At 41.2% G+C, this 22,926-nt stretch overlaps 3 protein-coding genes and 1 long non-coding RNA gene across 4 annotated transcripts; 1 reads left to right on the top strand and 3 right to left on the bottom strand.

The window, feature by feature from the left end:
- Window positions 1-733: 733 nt before the first annotated feature.
- Window positions 734-2,179, bottom strand: LOC131968139 (E3 ubiquitin-protein ligase TRIM39-like). The gene has a single exon (XM_059328882.1). The coding sequence runs from the start codon at window positions 2,156-2,158 to the stop codon at window positions 734-736; it is 1,425 nt and encodes a 474-aa protein (XP_059184865.1). The 5' UTR covers window positions 2,159-2,179.
- A 4,468-nt stretch (window positions 2,180-6,647) lies between these two features.
- Window positions 6,648-9,448, top strand: LOC131968856 (uncharacterized). Its single transcript, XR_009394069.1, has 3 exons — window positions 6,648-6,785; window positions 7,869-8,001; window positions 9,126-9,448. It is a non-coding gene; the product is annotated as an uncharacterized LOC131968856 (long non-coding RNA).
- Window positions 9,449-13,895: 4,447 nt separating this feature from the next.
- On the bottom strand, window positions 13,896-15,415 carry LOC131968849 (nuclear factor 7, ovary-like). The gene has a single exon (XM_059329895.1). It carries the CDS (start codon window positions 15,327-15,329, stop codon window positions 13,920-13,922), a length of 1,410 nt encoding a protein of 469 aa, XP_059185878.1. The 5' UTR covers window positions 15,330-15,415; the 3' UTR covers window positions 13,896-13,919.
- Window positions 15,416-20,739: 5,324 nt separating this feature from the next.
- LOC131968138 (nuclear factor 7, ovary-like) lies at window positions 20,740-22,253 on the bottom strand. The gene has a single exon (XM_059328881.1). It carries the CDS (start codon window positions 22,156-22,158, stop codon window positions 20,740-20,742), a length of 1,419 nt encoding a protein of 472 aa, XP_059184864.1. The 5' UTR covers window positions 22,159-22,253.
- Between the last annotated feature and the right edge of the window lie 673 nt (window positions 22,254-22,926).

The raw sequence follows: 22,926 nt of genomic DNA, 5'->3' as shown, positions 1-22,926 counted from the left end.
TAATATTCATGCTAATAATGGTATCCCTATTATCAGAATCATCATCATCGTCTTCTTCCTTATTTTCTTCCCATCAGTTCCTGATTGACACATTTCACATTTTACTTTTTATACAGTAACTCATTTAAAACAGAACATAGATAAGAAAACTTCCACCTTTGCCTCATTATCATCACATTATTTTCCCCCATTATCAACATAGTTGTTATTGTTACAGTGCAGATACTCTGAACAGTTAAAAAACTGAAATTATTCAATATTTAGACTAGAAAATTATTAAAAACAAAAACAAAAAACATCTAGCTGTTTAGTACATTTAAAAAAGTCAATTTGATGTGTGTTGTTGCTAGTTGTTGCTGTTATTTGCTGTTAGTATAAAACAGTGAAGGCTGTTCATTTCTTGTGTACTAACTGCAGAAACAGTTTACCATGAAGATTAATATATAGCACACACTGTTTACAATTAGTTTGTAGTTATACTATAATTGTGACATATCAACACAAAATGATCCCAAAAAGAAAAAAAGACAACAAAGAACCTGTAAGAAATCATATTACAGATTGTTGACCTTTCCTGTGGCAGAAACCCATATATATATATATATATATATATATATATATATATATATATATATATTGTGCATATAATTCTATGTATAGTATCACTGAGATGCCAAATAATGACATTTCTGAGAAGTTTTACTCCACATGAAATAAAATGCTGCATTCCCAGCTAAAACCAAAGCCATGAGCTTGATGAAGGGACTGTGTGCTGTCCCACTGTGACAGAGACCGTCTCTGGTAATATCTTCATGGAGAGTTTATTCTCAGTGACAACATATGGAAACAGTCTCTCAGTGAAAGTGTGTGTGAAGGTGTGCATGTGTGTGTTTGTATCAGAATCAAAGAATGACAGTTTTCCTTTGTCAAAGTCCAGATGAACTCTGATCCTCTGTGGCCTCTTCTTCACTGAGAGGACTTTATGAAAGAGTGGTGGGGAACCTGCCATGTGTTTTCCATCAAAGAAGGAAATCACCCAGAAGCCAGTTGGTATTTCACCCTTTCTCAAGCCAGACTCCTTTATTACACCTATGGCCCAGAGTTTATCATATGTAACCTCAAAGTCCCAGCTGTGAGTCCCAGAGTTAAAGCCCTCAGAGCTCAGGACAGCGGGGTGGTAATCAAACCTCTCTGGATTGTCAGGAAGTTTCTGTTTCTCACCACATCTCACACTGGTCAGATCTTCAGACAGGATGAGTTCTGGATTAGCAGTGTTTGGATCCAGAATCAGAGGAGTGTAGGAGACCATCTCCTTCATCTTGTTCCAGATGTTGAAGGCCAGGTTGCCCAGGTGTTTGGCCACATCTATCAGAGCTCCTGAGAGCAGCTGTGGATCCTCCAGCAGGAGGATCCAGTGGACTCTTTCCACTGCAGCCTTGTAGTTCTGCAGGAATGAGACGTGTTCAGCTCTCAGCTTATCCTCTGTGGCTCTGATTGTGTCTGAAAGAGCTGCTATCTCTCTGTTCAGAGCCTCAATCTTCTCCTTCATAATCTGACTCTTCTGCTCCTCTTCCTCCCTCAGAGCAGAGATCCTGGCCTCCTCTTCGTCTTGTAGAAACTGGTGAAGCTTCTTAAACTGCTCCTTAATCTGCCTCTCTGTGTGTCGGGTCTGGACCTTAATGTGTTCTGCTGTTTGATCACAGTTTCCTTTAACTTGTTCAAAGAGCTTCAGTTTCTCCTGTAAGGTCTTCAGGGATTTCTGGAGCTCCTCTTTATGATCCTGTGCAGCTTCATCGATGGGTCTGAATCTGTGGTTGTTGTGTGTCTTTGAGTCTCTGCAGACGAGACACACTGGCTTCTGATGGTCCAGACAGAAGACTTTAAGTTTCTCAGAGTGCAGACTGCAGAGAGGCTCTGAAGCTCTCTGATCTCTCTCCAGTAAGAACGCCTCACACAGGTTCTTTAACGCCAGGTTACGAGATGTATCACTAAATAAATGTATTTCCTTACAAATCGGACACTCGTGTATCAGTTTCTCTGTCCACCATTCCTGCAAACAGTCTTTACAGAAGCTGTGGCTACACGACAGAACAACAGGGTTCTTAAAGATCTCCTGACAAACAGGACAAGTGAGATCCTCCTCTGATCTGGAAGCCATTTTCTCTCTGAGTGAAGCTGAAAACACAGCACACAAACAAGGGAGTTGGTCCGTCAAGAAAGTTGAAAGTTTTACTGTCACTTTGAGTCGTAGCTCCTCTAATTGTCCCGTTTATAATGTGAAATCAGCAGCAGTTGAAGTGGTGATAATCCAGAACGCCAGTAATCCCAGTGTTCCCAGTATTTCCTTCTTTCTCGTCTTCTATCTGTGGTGTCTGATCTAGTGGTGCATGTTCATTGGGCACAAACTGCAAGAGTGTACTATGTTACTTCACACCCAAATCTGTTGAATGAGGAAAACAGACAGCACACGCCCTTTTCTGTGGGTGTTTATTCAATATGTAAGTGTGGAGGGGGCATGGTGCATCAGCTGCAGGAGAGAGGTGTGGAGAGGGCTCAGGAGAGCAGCGCCAGGTGAGAGTAATTGACACACCTGAGTCTTGTTAGTTACTCACTCTCTCCTTTTTAACACAGTAGCGTGCTGGACCTGGAAGGAAGACTGTTGACAACACGGAGACTGGGACACGAACGCCTAGCAGCGTAACACCTGAAAGGTGCCTGTGAGCAGCTTTGTGTGTAATTAAATGTGCTGTGAATCAATAAAATATATGTAGATCATCTCCGCACTCTGTCATCACTGCTGAGGAACCCACAGTGGCATCAAAGAATGCCACATTGGCGCCCAACGTGATTCAGCAGCAAAAAGGAAGAAGAGGATGACAGAGTCACAGCAACCAGTGACCACGCTTGTGGGAGCGGGGAATATACTCGGGTTGGCTGAGTGTCTAAATTATGACCGGGTTACTTAATGACAGGACTGGGTCATTTAAGGATAGGAAACGTATGTTGGGGGAGAAGCAGAATAAGGAGGGGGGGGACAGGATGTGGAGGCTTCAGCAGGCAACAGACACACACATAAAGTTTGAAAGGTCAGTGAGATGTTAAATCTCCAGATGCTCGGTTAAGGGGTGGTAACCAAGGCATCTCACAAACAAATTGACCAATTGCATTAAAGAGCCCACCCATTGTACGGGGTTTCGCCAAAACCCGAGAAGATATATGTAAAGTTAAGGAAGTTTGTAATCACTCGGTCTTGTGGTGCCATCGAGGTCACATTGCAGAGTCCAGCGCTGAGCATTGCATTTGGCTATTATTCTTTCAATAAATGGTTGACTTTATTCATTTATGAGTGTTTTGTAAGACCAAGTTTAGGAAAAAGAACCCGGGTGAGAGTTGGAAGCTGTAAAAGCTTACGCTCTAACGCTGGCACAGATGTTGGCGGAGGTTGCTGCAATGAGCCGGGACCAGGCTGCGCTCAACAGACAGCAGCTGGCGGCGCTCCAGTTCCAGGCAGAGAGACAGGCCGAGCTGCTGGAGGTGATGGTGGAGATGGTGGAATTTAGGAAATATTTTGGATTCCACAGTTTCTCTCTCCTGAGCCCCATTGCATCAAACCATCTATTTAAACCATCCTGCCAGGATTCTGTTTTTAATGAATGGCACAGGAAGGGTATCATGCGCTTTAAAGACCTGTTCATAGACAACAGCTTGGCGTCTTTTGAGCAGCTAAGTGAAAAATTCAGTCTCCCAAAGTCTAATTTTTTCAGATATCTTCAAGCAAGGCATTTTGTTCTTTCTCATTTATTTGGCTCTTCAATATCAACAGATCTCACCATTGTTGATAGAGTCCTCTCTATAAATCCACTTAAAAAAAAGTTAATTTCAGCTCTTTACAACATGGTATTGGATCTTCGGCGCGCCTCCACGGACAGGCTTAGAACAGCATGGGAGGAAGACTTGGGTCTCCCTTTATCAGAACACACTTGGACTTCCATACTCAAACTGGTTAACTCAACCTCCCTCTGTGCACGTCACAGCTTAATTCAGTTCAAAGTGGTGCACAGGGCTCATATCTCAAAAGCAAAACTATCCTCTATGTACCCTGATATCAGCCCACATTGTATCAAATGCGGTTTTGCTGAGGCTTCACTCATTCACATGTACTGGTCCTGTTCGAGCCTTACCAACTATTGGAGGGAAATTTTCCATACACTCTCTCGGGTGTTAGGCATCAGGTTGGAACCAAACCCGTTGATCGCTATTTTTGGGTTCGTGGAGGCAGAGGTGGAGTTATCCAAAGAAAAACAACGTACTATATCCTTTGTCTCCCTGCTAGCTAGACGACTGATCCTGCTCAGGTGGAGAGATGCCTCCTCTCCAACTCATGCACAATGGCTAGAAGAAATCATGTCCTGCTTAAAATTGGAGAAGGTTAGATACTCGCTAAAGCAATCAAGTGGGAGATTTCAGAAAACGTGGGGTCCTTTTCTTAATGCGTTCCAGACTCTGTGAAGACTGCCATTAGGTGCAGCTTAGCAAAGCTAAGTACTCTGCTTATTTTTAGCGCAGGCTTTAGATGTGGCAATGTGCTCATATTATTGTAGTGTATTGGCAGTGACTAGGGAGGGGTTATTTTACATTTGAAGATTTTATTTCCTTCTTTTCGGTAAATCGTTACATTTGTTTGTTTGTTTTTTTTTTTTTGTTTCTATCTGGACACATTGGTGCTAATTGTTGTACTCATGTCTACCCCATGTCTTTGTAATTACCATTCAGCATTGCACTTTTGTTAAACTGAAAATCCTTCAATAAACAGATTTTGATTTAAAGTCGCAGCGACCAGGTGGCTGCAACCGGGGAACTCTGCGGGCGAGGGGCGGCTGCAGGAAAAAGTCGTCTTGGAGCAGATCGTGGAGGGACTCCCAGCTGCCACCTCAGACTGGGTGCGCTGCCACCGCCCGGTGGACCTGGCGGCTGCCATAACCCTGGCGGAGGACCATCTGGCTGTTCTCTCCTGGGGCTGGGCACATGAGGGTCGACCAGCCTCTCCAGTCTGTCCCACGCCGGCGCCCCGCAAGAGACCGGTGCCGGGTCCCCCGCCCTCCACACCCGCTAGACCCTCTCCTCACCCTCGCACTAATCCTCCTTCTTTTTTTTTTGTCCTCCCCAGGCTCCAGCCGCTACGGCCGCTGCTCTCGACCCACAGAGGGTGCCTCAGGCGGCAGGGCAGGAGTGCTGGAGGTGTGGACAACCCGGACACTTCCGCCGAGAGTGTCCACTCATGGAGGTCGGTCAAGTGGTCAGGGTTGTCGGCCCTCCAGTACCCTCCCTCAGTCCAGGAGGGACGTACATCGTTCTGGTAAGGATCCAGGGAGGTACACATCAGGCAATGGTGGACTCAGGCTGCACGCAGTCCATAGTTCACCAGGATCTGATTCGACCCTAGGCATTGATAGAGGCGGGCTGGGTGGATATTAGGTGTGTGCATGGGGACATCCACAGATACCCTATGGAAATTCGGTTTAAGGGAAAAAAACATAGTTTGAAGGCTGCGGTTAGTTCCCACCTGACACGCACCCTGATTCTGGGTACTGATTGGCCGGGTTTTGATAGATTAGTGGGACAGTGTGTGGGGGTGTGTTCACGACCATCGGGGACATGGGATATGTGCACTGTGCTCAGTGGTGACGCGAGGTTGTCCAACGCTGCAGACGGGGAGGGGGAGCTGGCGTTGCCCGTGTTTGACTCCATGGAAGATTTTCCACTGGAGCAGTCTTGTGATGATACTCTGCGCTTTGCCTTCGACCAAGTGATAAAAAGTGATGGTCACATGGTTCGCCCTGACGTAGTGTTAAAGTAGCCACACTTCTCATTGCACAGGGACAGACTATACAGAGTGAGTCGTGACACTCAGACAGGTGAAATAATTACCCAGTTGTTGGTACCAAAAAGCTGCCGGGAAATAGTTTTCCAGGCGGCTCATTTTAACCCGTTGGCTGGGCATATGGGGTGTGAAAAGACACTTTACCGTGTAATGGCCCAATTCTATTGGCCAGGCATTCGGGCTGACGTGCACCACTGGTGTGCGTCTTGCCCTGAATGCCAGTTGGTTAACCAACTGGCCGTCCCGAGAGCACCCTTGCGCCCATTATCGCTAATTGAGGTCCCATTCGAGCGTATTGGGATGGACCTCATTGGGCCATTTCCCTGGAGCACATGGGGATATCGCTTTGTGTTAGTTCTCGTGGAATACGTCGACACCAAGCGGCAAGCTCCGGTCCAGAGCTGGGAAGCCTATGCGGAAGTACCAAAAACTGCAGTTCCTCGACTCGCCGCTTGAGGCAGGCTGCAGAAGGGAGCAAGTTACGTTGACTCTCATGTTAAAATGTCCGATTTCACAGTAGAAATAAACTTGTTTACAGCCTGGTTCAAACAATGGCTCTAGTTTCAAGAGCTGATTTCTCTTTTCATGACAGCTCTGGGGGGGGTGAATTATTTTATATCTCACTCATTTAAGTTTTGAAAATGCTGCATAATTGAGGGCGCTCCGCTTTGAGTGACAGCTCGGTGCTCTGCGTCATCGCCGCTAGCTGGGAGCTAGCCGCTTGGCCCCTCTACTTAGCTCATGACTCATCTGAATCAGTCACTGAACTTGTCGTTCGCCGTGTGTGTGTGTCATCGTCCTGTTTTTCTGATATTTTCTGCAAACATTGGACTGACATAATGTCTTGCTGTGCTGTTGATTGTACTAACAGACCGTCCAAGAATTCTGTGTTCCAGTTTTTTCGGTGAGTGAAATTCTATAATTACTTAATTTATATGTTAGTAGTAATTATCAGGTATTCGCGCCGGTTCGCGCTAGCTTAGCTCGTTAACTAACGAGCTAATTAACCAGCTAATGCTAGCTTCGGTAAGCATTTAGGTCTTATTCAGCAAGGTTTTTAAAGCTTATGCTTGCCAGTTATTGAATCGGTATGCACCATAGTCGAAATGAAATATAGAAGTTATAATTTACTGTGATTATTACCTTATTTATACAGTCTATGGATAGTAGTTCTTGAACAAATCAAGTTTGTGTGAGTGGAAAATAAGGTACATCACGTTAAGTTAACATTATGCAATATTAACATTTAATTAATTTAATTTCAGCACTATTACAGAAATACGGTTAACCTACCGGTTGCAATATGTTATTGTGTGAGCTGGAGTTGGTTAGGAACGTAAAAATCAGTATATCAGACGGTCTAATCCAACATTATTTTCATATTTATATTTATATTATTACAAAAAAAAACATGCATTCAGACTATAACACTACAGAAGCCGGGCTTTTATGGTAGCGTGCCGGCTGAGACATTGACATTTACCTGTTTCAGGAGCAGTTGTGCCGTGAGAAGCGTGCTGTTTACTCTATGCGTTAATTAATATTAATAATAGATAAATACATTGCTTAACAATATCTGCATTGAGTTAGATGACAGGAGACTGAGTGAACACATAAACAGGGAAAATTATACTGAAAATAAAACACATGTTGACATAGAATCTGTAAGGTAAATTGGAAAATAAAACTCAACACAGTTAACACAGTATTTGTTTTAATTGTTGTAATTATGTTTGGCTCAGGTGAAATTAAATTTGTACATTACATTATTTTTTTCTTCCCATTATTGTCGAAATCATTCCAAATATTTCTAACATAAGTGCATTTGGCACAAAATAAATTTAATTGAGTGTCCCATGAAATAAATAAATAAATAAGTGTAGGAAATATGCCTGCCACTACACAAGAATAGACTGTATGTTTAAAAAAAAGTCTGAAGAAGGTAATCTTACACATATATCCACTGAATCTATTTTTCTGAATGAAGTTTTCCTCTAGGTGATCCAGAGAGGCTGGACCAGTGGGTGCGCAACATTGGAAGACAGAACTGGACTCCGAACAAGGCTTCTCGTCTGTGCAGTGACCACTTTGAGAGACATCACCTCAGCACTGACTCCAGGGTACAGAGACCTTTTTCCCCCTATACCTTACAAAGAATCAGGCAACTAACTGGTTTAACCCATTAAGGCCTAAAGCGCCTGGGAAAAAATGCCTGTAAAACCTCTGGGCGATTTCCAAATGACCCCCTTAAACCTGAAGTTTTTCTGGAAATTCAACACCTACGTAATAATAGATTTTTCAGCCTCTGTAGCAGATAAAAATGAAATTCAAAAAGTATTTGAGAGCTTATACCCGTGGCTTTCATACGAAGTTGAGTTTATTTGTCCAAACCTTCAATAAAGTTTTTTAAAAAATCAACAAACTCAGCAAATGTTACATTTGTCTGAATAAAAAATCCTATGCATAATACTAATACATGCCCATTAGCAAGATGCAAACATGATATGACCACTGGAAGAACAAGTAATAGTTCTCATAAGCCTACTGTAATAAAAAAAAATATATATCATAATAATAATAAATAATAATAATACATTTTATATATTGCACTTTTCAGGGTACTCAACGACGCATAAAGTAATATAAGACATAAACAGTCATGATTTCTTATATCATCATCACAATCAATTATTATTATTATTATTATTATTAATATTAATATATTATTAATAATATTATTATTATCTCCAGATGGCCACAAATCTGTCTGTTCTTCTGTGTAAATGATCCAGTCAGTTCATCTACAGTTACTTTTCATGTAGTTAGTTCTGGATTTGTTCGTCTGAGGTAAGTGCAGTTCAGTAAAAAAAAAAAAAAACATTAAAAAAATGTTCGTTTCATTCACATTCACACAATCATTTTTCATTATCAGTAAAGTTTTGTTTTTTTGTCAGACTGTTCTATTATTTATCGATGGTCATCACATTCACATTACTAGTGATTATCAAACATTTGGCATATTTTTTTTTGTCCCAATTGCTCACCCTCTGAATAGGTTCTCCACTGTCATATTTTCATTTATTTCTCCTTATGTCTTGTGCCCATACGTTTTAGTTTCTTGTATGTTTGTCTCGTGTTATATGTTCCCACTCCTGGCCTGCACCTTGCCGTGGTGAGAGGGCTTTCAACCAAGACAGGCTCTGCTGAATTTTTCAACTTCTTTTCTTATCTTTCTCTCATGTAGGACGCTTGAGGATACGCCTACAACACATAGGCCATAGTGTGATGTGTTCTCCATTGTTAAGATGTTGAAGGCATCAGTACATCAACAAATTATGTTTTTACCAAATTATGACACTGGGGTTGTTATCCAAGTTATATCCTCAGAATTATAATTACAACTATTGCACATATAAGTGTACTTGAACCATAAAAACCCAACTTGTAAATGTGTAACCCTTAAAATGTATTTTCAAGAATGCAAGACTTAAAATTGTTAAACTGTTACTTGTGTACTGGGTGTGATTCTTTTGTCATATATAATATAAAAAAGGCACCTTCTTCAAAGCTGGCATTCATCTGTTTCCTATATTAATTAGAAATTGTCATCCTAACCTTTAACATAATGCAATAGTTCATAATTCTCAATGTTATTATTAGGATTGGATTTGTTTGTTAACATTGACCAGATTTTAGGTCTTCAGAGTAAAAAGAATGGAAAAGCTAGTATTTGCTGGTAAAATATGCATCTATTGTGAAAAAATGTTTTTAGCTGCACACTGAATTGTCTTAAAGCCTGCTATTTTTTCTTAATGTTTTATTAATATGTTTTTGTATAGTACTGTGTGATTTGCTTGTCTTTTCAATTGACATATTTTCTGTCAGCAGTAAGGAGAACTGGAGAACATATAAACATTTATTAATACAAAATATAACATTTATAACAATATATACATATAACACAAGGGCCCAGAGAGCAGCAGACCATACAGTGTGTTGGGGGAAGGGGATAAAGGGTGGAATAGAGGAAGAGCAACAGAACAGGAAACAGTGTTATGGCTACATTTGTTGTGTTTTTTTTACTTTTTAACAAATGTCAACATTAGCCATGACAGTCTGGGCTATTTTAATGCCTAAAATGTGTCCCAAAGGCCAAATTCAAAAGCAGTGACACTGCAAACCGTCAGCAGTTCACTGCATCTGGATGTGGTCTTTCAGGCAGTTGGCCAATGCCCCTAAAAACATATCATTTCCACTAGGTGTGAGATAAACTTTATCTGCCAAAAATATCCCAGGACTGTTGTCTAATGTTAGGGTTCTCAATCATGGCACAATTTAATCCACGGACAAATGTAGCCATAACACTGTTGACAAACTTCCTGGCCTTGTCCATCTGTCCTGGATTTGCACCAGCCCTCCACCGGCACCTTTGGGTCAAAGAAGAAAAAATAATCTTCATCCCAGGGTGCCGGTGGTGGAGCTGGTGCAAATCCTCCATCATGTTGACCAGCTGGACACGGCTGGTTTCCCCCATGTCGTTGCCGCCACAGTTGATCATCAGGTAGTCTGGGGCTGCTCTTCCTCGCAGGGAGTGGTCGAAGAAGGGGAGAAAGCCTTTCCAACGCAGTCCACCCCAGCCAAACCAGCAAACGTGGACGTCAGGTAGGCCGAGGTTGCTTCCACATGTCTCTGCTGCTCTGGGCACCACGCCGGACAAAGCTGTCCCCAACAATCCATACGGTGGCTGTGGGACAAAAAAAAATTACAGTAATAGATTGCACCAGGTAATGAAAAATATAAAGCTACCTATAAAAGGTGACTCAGAACTATTGTCTCACCTGTTAGATGGAACAGGGGGCACTAAATACCAAATACCCCACTGTGAAATACTCACACCAAGTAAAAGTTCTGCATTTAACTTTTACTACTGATACTTTAAGTACACTTTGATACATTTGCACTTTTTACAAAGTTTTTAATGCAGGACTTTTACTTGTAGTGGAGTAATTTCACAGTGTGGTATTAGTACTTTTATTAAAGGAATCTACAAAATGCATTTTAATCAATATATATTTTCTATATATTATTGTAGTGTTGTAATAAATGTATTATATAACCAACATTTTTATGTTTTCAAAGTAGAGGTAATCTTAAAATACTGTTAGTGTGGTTTAATTTATAAAAACGCATAATAGTTTGAATAAACTGATCATGTTTCTTATATTGAATCTTTACCTGAAAGTAAGTTAACAGGCAATGTAATATCAACTGTCAAGACTTAATTAACAAAAACTGGTACTTACGGTTTATCCGGAGTGGAGCAGCTTTGGTGGAGATCTCACTCGCTGCCATTACTGATTTACTGAAATAAATATGCATGTTGTAAGAAACACCGAAGTACCGTTCTTTCTCCACTCTCATTATGACAATAATCACACACAGTGCTGTCAATGGCGGTACACGTGAATAAATAACCCCCCCGCGGACTTTTATCACTGTCAAAACCATTAATATAAGCATTCTAAGCTTTAATGAAACGCATGGCTGTTATGCACTGGTGCATCTGAACTGAAAATCGGCAATAAATCCCGGCGATAATAATTATGATTAAAATTACGCAGGCCATCATCAATACAATATATATAGCAAGAACATTGTGGCTACCAGTAACCTCACATGTAATTTAGCTAGCTTACTAACATTAACACACACACACATATATATATGTATGTATATATATATATATATATATATGTATGTATATATATATATATATATGCCTATGCAATTAACGGTAATAAATAGCATCACTCTGATTCGCGGCCAAATTGCTGCAATCGCCGACAATATGTAGTTTAACCAACTTTAACAGATTGCAATGAAATAATGAGCATATATATTGAGTAATATAATATCAGTCTAAATGTCAGGTCGTTATTATTTCAAGTTTCGTTGTATAGTTTTTGTTTTAACTTACCTTGGTTAAGATAACTGAGAAGGCGGCAACCGGCGGCAAGGGTATGCACCGTTATGTAGCATCCGTAGCATCAGAGTAGCATATAGCCTAGCTTCTTAGCCTAGCTCCTTAGCCTCAGCTATCTTGCTTGGTGGACGTGTGTCAGTGCATGAGCCCGCCTCCACTCCAGCTCTTAGCCAATCACAGGGAGGTGGGCGGAGTCAGCCCTGCCAAGATGGCGACTGGGGGAACGCCCACAAAGCTTCATTTGCGCTCTTCAGAACCCTATGGGTGACGTCACGGTGACTACGTCCATTATTTATACAGTCTATGGTCGACACATCAAATACATTTTCGGCGCAACGCAATTTAATTATTTCACGTGGTGTGTTCATGTAAAGTTAATACTTCATCTCCTCTCTGCGTGTAAGAGTTTTATACTGAAAAAAAGTGAGAAAGAATGACAGTAAAGTGTTTATCCTTCATATAAGATCGCTCTCAGCAGTCTCAATGAATTTACCGTAATTATCACAATACAGGCGCACTACATTATATAGGGACGGCTGGTTTGACTACGGAGAAGCGAATGATGGCTCACTTGACCGCAGTCAAACTTCCGGGTCACGTAAACCCGACCAATTAAATATTAAAATCAAATTCATTCCTGGTGCCCGTTTTTCCATTTCGTATTTTTGATCTGAGCCTAAGATTGAAATATGAAAAAGCAAGCTTTTTTTTTTTCGGTTTTTGTTTCATAGTAGACAACAAATAACAAAATAACCAGTCAATTTTTCATTATTTGATTTTGATTGCCAATTGAAAATGGAAAGAGCGAATGATACACAGATTCTCTGCCTCTGTCATTTTCTGTGGCAGCATATTAGCAACAAAAATTTAAACTGGGCTCAACCTGTGGACACATTTTCATCAGAAAAAATGTTTTGACAAACACCATTTTATTTCTAATTATCAAACCTTTATTAGTTTTTAGATTTTCAAACAACAATTAATAATCATCTCCAGTAGGTTTCAGAATACAAAGAGAAGATAACATGTAATCAGTTATATACAGTTTACACATCTGCTTTTCCCTGACAGAGTAACTTACAGTGAATTAAAAAATAAACCTGAAGTCTTCGCTGTTTGAAATGAAGTTCTGTTACAAATTGACTAACAGTGCAGAATACAATCAAAACTCTGAACAATAAAAGTAGCAATTACCCATAAAACAAGATTAAAAATATATCATTTTCTAAAATGAATTATATTCCCTTAAATCAAACGACTAAACATACATGTACATAATGTAAGGAAGAAAATAATATTCATGCTAATAATGGTTTCCCTATTATCAGAATCATCATCATCGTCTTCTTCCTCATTTTCTCCCCATCAGTTCCTGATTGACACATTTCACATTTTACTTTTTTCAGAGTAACTCATTTAAAACAGAACATAGATAATAAAACCTCCACCTTTGCCTCATTATCATCACATTATTTTCCCCCATTATCAACATAGTTGTTATTGTTACCGTGCAGATACTCTGAACAGTTAAAAAACTGAAATTATTCAATATTTAGACTAGAAAATTATTAAAAACAAAAACAAAAAACATCTAGCTGTTTAGTACATTATAAAAAGTCAATTTGATGTGTGTTGTTGCTAGTTGTTGCTGTTATTTGCTGTTAGTATAAAACAGTGAAGGCTGTTCATTTCTTGTGTACTAACTGCAGAAACAGTTTACCATGAAGATTAATATATAGCACACACTGTTTACAATTAGTACTTAATTATACTATAATTGTGACATATCAACACATAATGATCCCAAAAAGAAAAAAAGACAACAAAAATGTAAGAAATCATATTACAGATTGTTGACCTTTCCTGTGGCAGAAAACCATATATATATATATATATATATATATATATATATATATATATATATATGTATATATATATATATATTGTGCATAAAATTCTATGTATAGTATCACTGAGATGCCAAATGGCGACATTTCTGAGAAGTTTTACTCCACATGAAATAAAATGCTGCATTCCCAGCTAAAATCAACGGCATTAGCTTGATGAAGGGACTGTGTGCTGTCCCACTGTGACAGAGACCGTCTCTGGTAATATCTTCAGGGATGTTTGATTCTCGGTGACAATATATGGAAACAGTCTCTCAGTGAAAGTGTGTGTGAAGGTGTGTATGTGTGTGTTTGTATCAGAATCAAAGAAGGACAGTTTTCCTTTGTCAAAGTCCAGATGAACTCTGATCCTCTGTGGCCTCTTCGTCACTGAGAGGACTTTATTGAAGTGTGGTGGGGAGTATGCTATGTATTTTCCATCAAAGAAATTAATATCCCAGTAGCCAGTTGGTATTTCACCCTTTCTCCAGACAGACTTCTTTATCACACCTATGCCCCAGAGTTTATCATGTGTAACCTCAAAGTCCCAGCTGTGAGTCCCAGAGTTAAAGCCCTCAGAGCTCAGGACAGTGGCGTAGTAATCAAATCTCTCTGGATTGTCAGGAAGTTTGTGGTTTTCTCCAAATCTCACACTGGTCAGATCTTCAGACAGGATGAGTTCTGGATTAGCAGTGTTTGGATCCAGAATCAGAGGAGTGTAGGAGACCATCTCCTTCATCTTGTTCCAGATGTTGAAGGTCAGGTTTCCCAGGTGTTTGGCCACATCTATCAGAGCTCCTGAGAGCAGCTGTGGATCCTCCAGCAGGGGGCGCTGCTGGACTCTTTCCACTGCAGCCTTGTAGTTTTGCAGGAATGAGACGTGTTCAGCTCTCAGCTCCTCCTCTGTGGCTCTGATTGTGTCTGAAAGAGCTGCTATCTGTCTGTTCAGAGCATCAATCTTCTCCTTCATCATCTGACTCTTCTGCTCCTCTTCCTCCCTCAGAGCAGAGATCCTGGCCTCCTCTTCCTCTTCTAGAAACTGGTGAAGCTTCTTAAACTGCTCCTTAATCTGCCTCTGTGTGTGTCGGGCCTGGACCTTAATGTGTTCTGCTGTTTGATCACAGTTTCCTTTAACTTGTCCAAAGAGCTTCAGTTTCTCCTGTAAGGTCTTCAGGGAGTTCTGGAGCTCCTCTTTGTGATCCTGTGCAGCTTCATCGATGGGACTAAATCTGTGATTCTTGTGTACTTTTGAGTCCCTGCAGACAAGACACACTGGCTGCTGATGGTCCAGACAGAAGAGTTTAAGTTTCTCTGAGTGCAGACTGCAGAGAGGCTCTGAAGCTCTCTGATCTCTCTCCAGTAAAAACGCCTCACACAGGTTCTTTAACGCCAGGTTACGAGGTGTATCACTAAAAAAATGTATTACTTTACAAACTGGACACTCGTGTATCCGTTTCTCTGTCCACCATTCCTGCAAACAGTCCTTACAGAAGCTGTGGCTACACGACAGAACAACAGGGTTCTTAAAGATCTCCTGACAAACAGGACAAGTGAGATCGTCCTCTGATCTGGAAGCCATTTTCTCTCCGAGTGAAGCTGAAAACACAGCACACAAACAAGGGAGTTGGTCTGTCGTGGAAGTTGAAAGATTTACTTTCACTTTGAGTTGTAGCTCCTCTTAATTGTTTATAATGTGAAATCAGCAGCAGTTGAAGTGGTGATAATCCAGAACGCCAGTAATCCCAGTGTTCCCAGTATTTCCTTCTTTCTCGGTCTTCTATCTGTGGTGTCTGATCTAGTGGTGCATGTTCATTGGGCACAAACTGCAAGAGTGTACTATGACTCATGTTACTTCACGCCCAAATCTGTGGAATGAGGAAATCAGACAGCACACACCCCTATCTGTGTGTGTTTACTCAATATGTAAGCACAGTGAAGGTAAAAACACCTTGTCATAAGTTGAATCAATTCAGTCCCGATCACCAGAAAACAATAGAAATATATAGATATAAGCCACAGTATCTACTGTGACTTCTATTCTAGATTTTTTCCCCACATTTTCTTAATCTCATAAAGACCAAAACATACAATATGTTAGTCTGTCTCTAGATACTGTCTGACTTCCCTGTTTGTGGCCAAAAGCTTATTTCAGGGGTCATCGACTGCATTTATCCCAGAGTACTTATACTTAGTTAGCTCATCATTGTTTGATATTTCAACTTTCTGACTGACTTCATGCTATTTTTTTTTTGCCTATATCAGTGTCAAACAAGCGGCAATCTCGGGTCCGGAGCTGTGAAGTTATGTGGAAGTACCAAAAACTGCTGCAATTCCTCGACTCGCCGCTCGAGGCAGGCTGCAGAAGGAAGCAAGTTAGATTGACTCTCATGTTAAAATGTCCGATTTCACAGTAGACATAAACGTGTTTACAGCCTGGTTAAAACGATGCTTCTACTCTCAAAAGCTGATTTCCCCTTCCATGACAACTCTGAGGGGGGTGAATTATTTTATATCTCTTTAAGTTTCGAAAATATTGCATAATGAAGCGGCTCTCTGCTCTGAGTGACAGGTGATGTAGCCGCTAGCTGCCTCGAGCCGCTAACTAGCCGTTAGCTGCCCCGATACGCTAGCTAGCCTTTAGCTGCCTCGAGCCGCTAGCACTGCAGCTAATTCACTGGAAACTTTCCCTGTCGGCTGTTGGAGAGTTTTACAGGCAAACATCGGACTAATACCACCACCTGCTTCATGGTGAGCTGTACCACTGCTCCACAAGAAGCCCAGACTCCAGTTGTTGGTGAGTGTTATTCTCGTTTTATTTCATTTATAAATTATCAATTATTAGCATTCACAGAAGTGTGTTAGCCAGCTAATGCTGCCTTCGATGCTAACGGGAGTGAATTAAAGAAGATATTATTAAACCGGTATGGTGACTGAAGTCATCAGTAATACAGAAGTAAGTAAGTAAGTTTATTTTGTAGTACTTGGAATCAAAAGGCATCTCTGTGTTTGGAAAATAAAGCTTCACCGAGTTGGTTACCGAGGAAACTATTGGAGTCTCCATAAATACATAATCATAATTATTATATGTTAATTATAAAAACCTGTGTAGAATAGTCTTTTTTTGAGATATCTTCATCAGTTTTGAATTGGGAGTAGGTCAAGAAAAGACACAAAATGATGAAATGGACATAAAAAGACACAAAAAAATGACACAAAATTACCAAAAAAAGAAATATAATTATCAAAAAAAGACACAAAATGATTAAAAGAAAGAAGACACAAATTGACCAAAAAGGCTGTTACTGTGCCTGAGTTGATATTCATGCTACATATCAGTGAAAATTTTAATATTTTAAGATACAACCTTTTTACAAACATGTTTCCTTTCATTAGAGAACAGAGTGATGACTGTGTGGACATTTGGTCCGTCACCATGGTTACCAAGGAAACTATTGGAGTCTCCATAAATACATAATCATAATTATTATATGTTAATTACAAAAACCTGTGTAAAATAGTCTCTTTTTTGAGATATCTTCATCAAATCTGAACTGGGAGTAGGTAAAAAAAAAAGACACAAAATGAGGAAACAGACACAAAATTACCAAAAAAGACACAAAATTACCAAAAAAAGACACAAAATGACCAGATTTACTCTATCCAAGAACAGCTTTAATTTACATTTTCAATGTTTTCTTTAGGCGTTTTAAGGTTTATTTGCAGGAACCGTTTGGGGTTTTCATCGGAAGACCAGCGCCGCAGGTTCCGGCGGGCCAAGCTGGGACCCGCTGATCGGCCATTCGTTTTTGCTCAGCAGCTGAAAGTCGCAGCGACCAGGTGGCTGCAACCGGGGAACTCTGCAGGTGAGGGGCGGCTGCTGGAAAAAGTCGTCTTGGAGCAGATCGTGGAGGAGCTCCCAGCTGCCACCTCGGACTGGGTGCGCTGCCACCGCCCGGTGGACCTGGCGGCTGCCATAACCCTGGCGGAGGACCATCTGGCTGTTCTCTCCTGGGGCCGGGCACATGAGGGTCGACCAGCCTCTCCAGTCTGTCCCACGCCGGCGCCCCGCAAGAGACCGGTGCCGGGTCCCCCGCCCTCCACACCCGCTAGACCCTCTCCTCACCCTCGCACTAATCCTCCTTCTTTTTTTTGTCCTCCCCAGGCTCCAGCCGCTACGGCCGCTGCTCTCGACCCACAGAGGGTTCCTCAGGCGGCAGGGCAGGAGTGCTGGAGGTGTGGACAACCCGGACACTTCCGCCGCGAGTGTCCACTCATGGAGGTCGGTCAAGTGGTCAGGGTTGTCGGCCCTCCAGTACCCTCCCTCGGTCCAGGAGGGACGCACATCGTTCTGGTAAGGATCCAGGGAGGTACACATCAGGCGATGGTGGACTCAGGCTGCACGCAGTCCATAGTTCACCAGGATCTGATTCGACCCGAGGCATTGATAGAGGCGGGCTGGGTGGATATTAGGTGTGTGCATGGGGACATCCACAGATACCTTGTGGTACCAGTGGAAATTCGGTTTAAGGGGAAAAAACATAGTGTGAAGGCTGCGGTTAGTTCCCACCTGACGCACCCCCTGATTCTGGGTACTGATTGGCTGGGTTTTGATAGATTAGTGGGACAGTGTGTGGGGGTGTGTTCACGACCATCAGGGACATGAGATATGTGCGCTGTGCTCAGTGGTGACACGAGGTTGTCCAACGCTGCAGACGGGGAGGGGGAGCTGGCGTTGCCTCCACAGGAGGCTCTGCAGGTGCCCGTGTTTGACTCCATGGAAGATTTTCCACTCGAGCAGTCTTGTGATGATACTCTGCGCTTTGCCTTCGACCAAGTGATAAAAAGTGATGGTCACATGGTTCGCCCTGACGCAGTGTTAACGTAGCCACACTTCTCATTGCGCAGGGACAGACTATACAGAGTGAGTCGTGACACTCAGACAGGTGAAATAATTACCCAGTTGTTGGTACCAAAAAGCTGGGCATATGGCTGGGCATATGGGATGTGAAAAGACACTTAACCGTGTAATGGCCCGATTCTATTGGCCAGGCATTCGGGCTGACGTGCACCACTGGTGTGCGTCTTGCCCTGAATGCCAGTTGGTTAACCAACTGGCCGTCCCGAGAGCACCCTTGCGCCCATTATCGCTAATTGAGGTCCCGTTCGAGCGTATTGGGATGGACCTCATTGGGCCATTTCACCGGAGCACATGGGGATATCGCTTTGTGTTAGTTCTCGTGGATTACGTCGACACATCAAATACATTTTCGGCGCAACGCAATTTCATTATTTCACGTGGTGTGTTCATGTAAAGTTAATACTTCATCTCCTCTCTGCGTGTAAGAGTTTTATACTCAAAAAAAGTGAGAAAGAATGACAGTAAAGTGTTTATCCTTCATGTAAGATCGCTCTGAGCAGTCTCAATGAATTTACCGTAATGATCACAATACAGGCGCACTACATTGTATAGGGACGGCTGGTTTGACTACGGAGAAGCGAATGATGGCTCACTTGACCGCAGTCAAACTTCCAGGTCACGTAAACCCGACCAATTACATATTAAAATCAAATTCATTCCTGGTGCCCGTTTTTCCATTTCGTATTTTTGATCTGAGCCTAAGATTGAAGTATGAAAAAGCAAGCATTTTTTTTTTCGTTTTTTGTTTCATAGTAGACAACAAATAACAAAATAACCAGTCAATTTTTCATTATTTGATTTTGATTGCCAATTGAAAATGGAAAGAACGAATGAAACACGGATTCTCTGCCTCTGTCATTTTCTGTGGCAGCATATTAGCAACAAAAAATTAAACTGGACTTAACTACAAATAATTGAGTTTTAACTCAACCTGTGGACACATTTTCATCAGAAAAAATGTTTTGACAAACACCATTTTATTTCTAATTATCAAACCTTTATTAGTTTTTAGATTTTCAAACAACAATTAAGAATCATCTCCAGTAGGTTTCAGAATACAAAGAGAAGATAACATGTAATCAGTTATGTACAGTTTACACATCTGCTTTTCCCTGACAGAGTAACTTACAGTGAATTAAAAAATAAACCTGAAGTCTTCACTGTTTGAAATGAAGTTCTGTTACAAATTGACTAATAGTGCAGAATAAAATCAAAACTCTGAACAATAAAAGTAGCAATTACCCATAAAACAAGATTAAAAATATATAATTTTCTAAAATGAATTATATTCCCTTAAATCAAACGGCTAAACATACATGTACATAATGTAAGGAAGAAAATAATATTCATGCTAATAATGGTTTCCCTATTATCAGAATCATCATCATCGTCTTCTTCCTTATTTTCTTCCCATCAGTTCCTGATTGACACATTTCACATTTTACTTTTTTCAGAGTAACTCAGTTAAAACAGAACATAGATAATAAAACTTCCACCTTTGCCTCATTATCATCCCATTATTTTCCCCCATTATCAACATAGTTGTTATTGTTACCGTGCAGATACTCTGAACAATTAAAAAACTGAAATTATTCAATATTTAGACTAGAAAATTATTAAAAACAAAAACAAAAAACATCTAGCTGTTTAGTACATTTAAAAAAGTCAATTTGATGTGTGTTGTTGCTAGTTGTTGCTGTTATTTGCTGTTAGTATAAAACAGTGAAGGCTGTTCATTTCTTGTGTACTAACTGCAGAAACAGTTTACCATGAAGATTAATATATAGCACACACTGTTTACAATTAGTAGGTAGTTATACTATAATTGTGACATATCAAGACAGAATGATCCCAAAAAGAATAAAGACAACAAAGAACCTGTAAGAAATCATATTACAGAATGTTGATCTTTCCTGTGGCAGAAACCCATATATATATATATATATATATATATATATATATATATATATATATATATATATATATATATATTGTGCATATAATTCTATGTATAGTATCACTGAGATGCCAAACGTCGACATTTCTGAAAATGCTGCATTCCCAGATCAAATCAACGCCATGAGCTTGATGAAGGGACTGTGTGCTGTCCCACTGTGACAGAGACCGTCTCTGGTAATATCTTCAGGGATGTTTGATTGTCGGTGGAAATAAATGGAAACAGTCTCTCAGTAAAAGTGTGTGTGAAGGTGTGTATGTGTGTGTTTGTATCAGAATCAAAGAATGACAGTTTTCCTTTGTCAAAGTCCAGATGAACTCTGATCCTCTGTGGCCTCTTCTCCACTGAGAGGACTTTGTGAATGTGTGGTGGGGAGTATGCCATGTGTCTTCCATCAAGGAAGACAATCACCCAGTAACCAGTTGGTATTTCACCCTTTCTCAAGCCAGACTCCTTCATCACACCTATGGTCCAGGGTTCATCATGTGTAACCTCAAAGTCCCAGCTGTGAGTCCCAGAGTTAAAGCCCTCAGAGCTCAGGACAGCGGCATCATAATCAAACCTCTCTGGATTGTCAGGAAGTTTCTGTTTCTCTCCAAATCTCACACTGGTCAGATCTTCAGACAGGATGAGTCCTGGATGAGCAGTGTTTGGATCCAGAATCAGAGGAGTGTAGGAGACCATCTCCTTCATCTTGTTCCAGATGTTGAAGGCCAGGTTGCCCAGGTGTTTGGCCACATCTATCAGAGCTCCTGAGAGCAGCTGTGGATCCTCCAGCAGGGGGCGCTGCTGGACTCTTTCCACTGCAGCCTTGTAGTTCTGCAGGAATGAGACGTGTTCAGCTCTCAGCTCCTCCTCTGTGGCTCTGATTGTGTCTGAAAGAGCTGCTATCTCTCTGCTCAGAGCCTCAATCTTCTCCTTCATCACCTGACTCTTCTGCTCCTCTTCCTCCCTCAGAGCAGAGATCCTGGCCTCCTCTTCCTCTTGTAGAAACTGGTGAAGCTTCTTAAACTGCTCCTTAATCTGCCTCTCTGTGTGTCGGGCCTGGACCTTAATGTGTTCCGGTGTTTGATCACAGTTTGCTTTAACTTGTCCAAAGAGCTTCAGTTTCTCCTGTAAGGGCTTCAGGGATTTCTGGAGCTCCTCTTTGTGATCCTGTGCAGCTTCATCGATGGGTCTGAATCTGTGGTTGTTGTGTGTCTTTGAGTCTCTGCAGACGAGACAAACTGGCTGCTGATGGTCCAGACAGAAGACTTTGAGTTTCTCAGAGTGCAGACTGCAGAGAGGCTCTGAAGCTCTCTGATCTCTCTCCAGTAAGAACGTCTCACACAGGTTCTTTATCACCAAACTAATAGGTGGTTCAGGCATTGACGATTTTCTCTTACAAATTGGACACTCGTGTATCAGTTTCTCTGTCCACCATTCCTGCAAACAGTCTTTACAGAAGCTGTGGCTACACGACAGAACAACAGGGTTCTTAAAGATCTCCTGACAAACAGGACAAGTGAGATCCTCCTCTGATCTGGAAGCCATTTTCTCTCTGAGTGAAGCTGAAAACACAGCACACAAACAAGGGAGTTGGTCTGTCAAGGAAGTTAAAAGATTTACTTTCACTTTGAGTCGTAGCTCCTCTAATTGTCCTGTTTATAATGTGAAATCAGCAGCAGTTGAAGTGGTGATAATCCAGAACGCCAGTAATCCCAGTGTTCCCAGTATTTCCTTCTTTCTCTGTCTTCTGTCTGTGGTGTCTGATCTTGTGGTGCATGTTCATTGGGCACAAACTGCAAGAGTGTACTATGACTCATGTTACTCCACGCCCAAATCTGTTGAATATGGAAATCAGACAGCACACACCCTTATCTGTGTGTGTTTACTCAATATGTAAGCACAGTGAAGGTAAAAACACCTTATCATAACTTGAATCCATTCAGTCCCGATCACCAGAAAACAATAGAGGTTAACACATAACGTTAAGCTGCATTTCAGGAGGAACTGTGCAAAGCATGATAACGTTTGCTAAAATGCTACACTGAAAAAATGGAAGAAGGGGGTTGTTCAATTTACATTTATGCATTTTGTATATGCTACATAATTGATTTATATTTCTCTCTAAAACATGATTAAATCTTTAAAAAGCATTTCAATATTGAGGAATTTAAAATCTACATGTCTCTGTCATTTGAAGAAGAAAGGATAAAGTTATGTTTTATCAGCCGGAAGTTGAAAAGCCCGCCTCCTATAGGGCGGGCTCATGGACAGAAAACGGTTACTGAAGACCTGCAGGATCCGCCATTTTCTCCC

The sequence above is a fragment of the Centropristis striata genome, chromosome 3 (genome assembly GCF_030273125.1).
Source record: "Centropristis striata isolate RG_2023a ecotype Rhode Island chromosome 3, C.striata_1.0, whole genome shotgun sequence".
In the NCBI taxonomy this organism is placed as follows: Eukaryota; Metazoa; Chordata; class Actinopteri; order Perciformes; family Serranidae; genus Centropristis; species Centropristis striata.
This window is presented reverse-complemented; position numbering and strand designations above follow the sequence as displayed.

Coding starts and splice junctions, on each gene's coding strand:
- LOC131968138 (XM_059328881.1), bottom strand. CDS start 22,158: ATGGCTTCCAGATCAGAGGAGGATCTCACTTGTCCTGTTTGTCAGGAG.
- LOC131968849 (XM_059329895.1), bottom strand. CDS start 15,329: ATGGCTTCCAGATCAGAGGACGATCTCACTTGTCCTGTTTGTCAGGAG.
- LOC131968139 (XM_059328882.1), bottom strand. CDS start 2,158: ATGGCTTCCAGATCAGAGGAGGATCTCACTTGTCCTGTTTGTCAGGAG.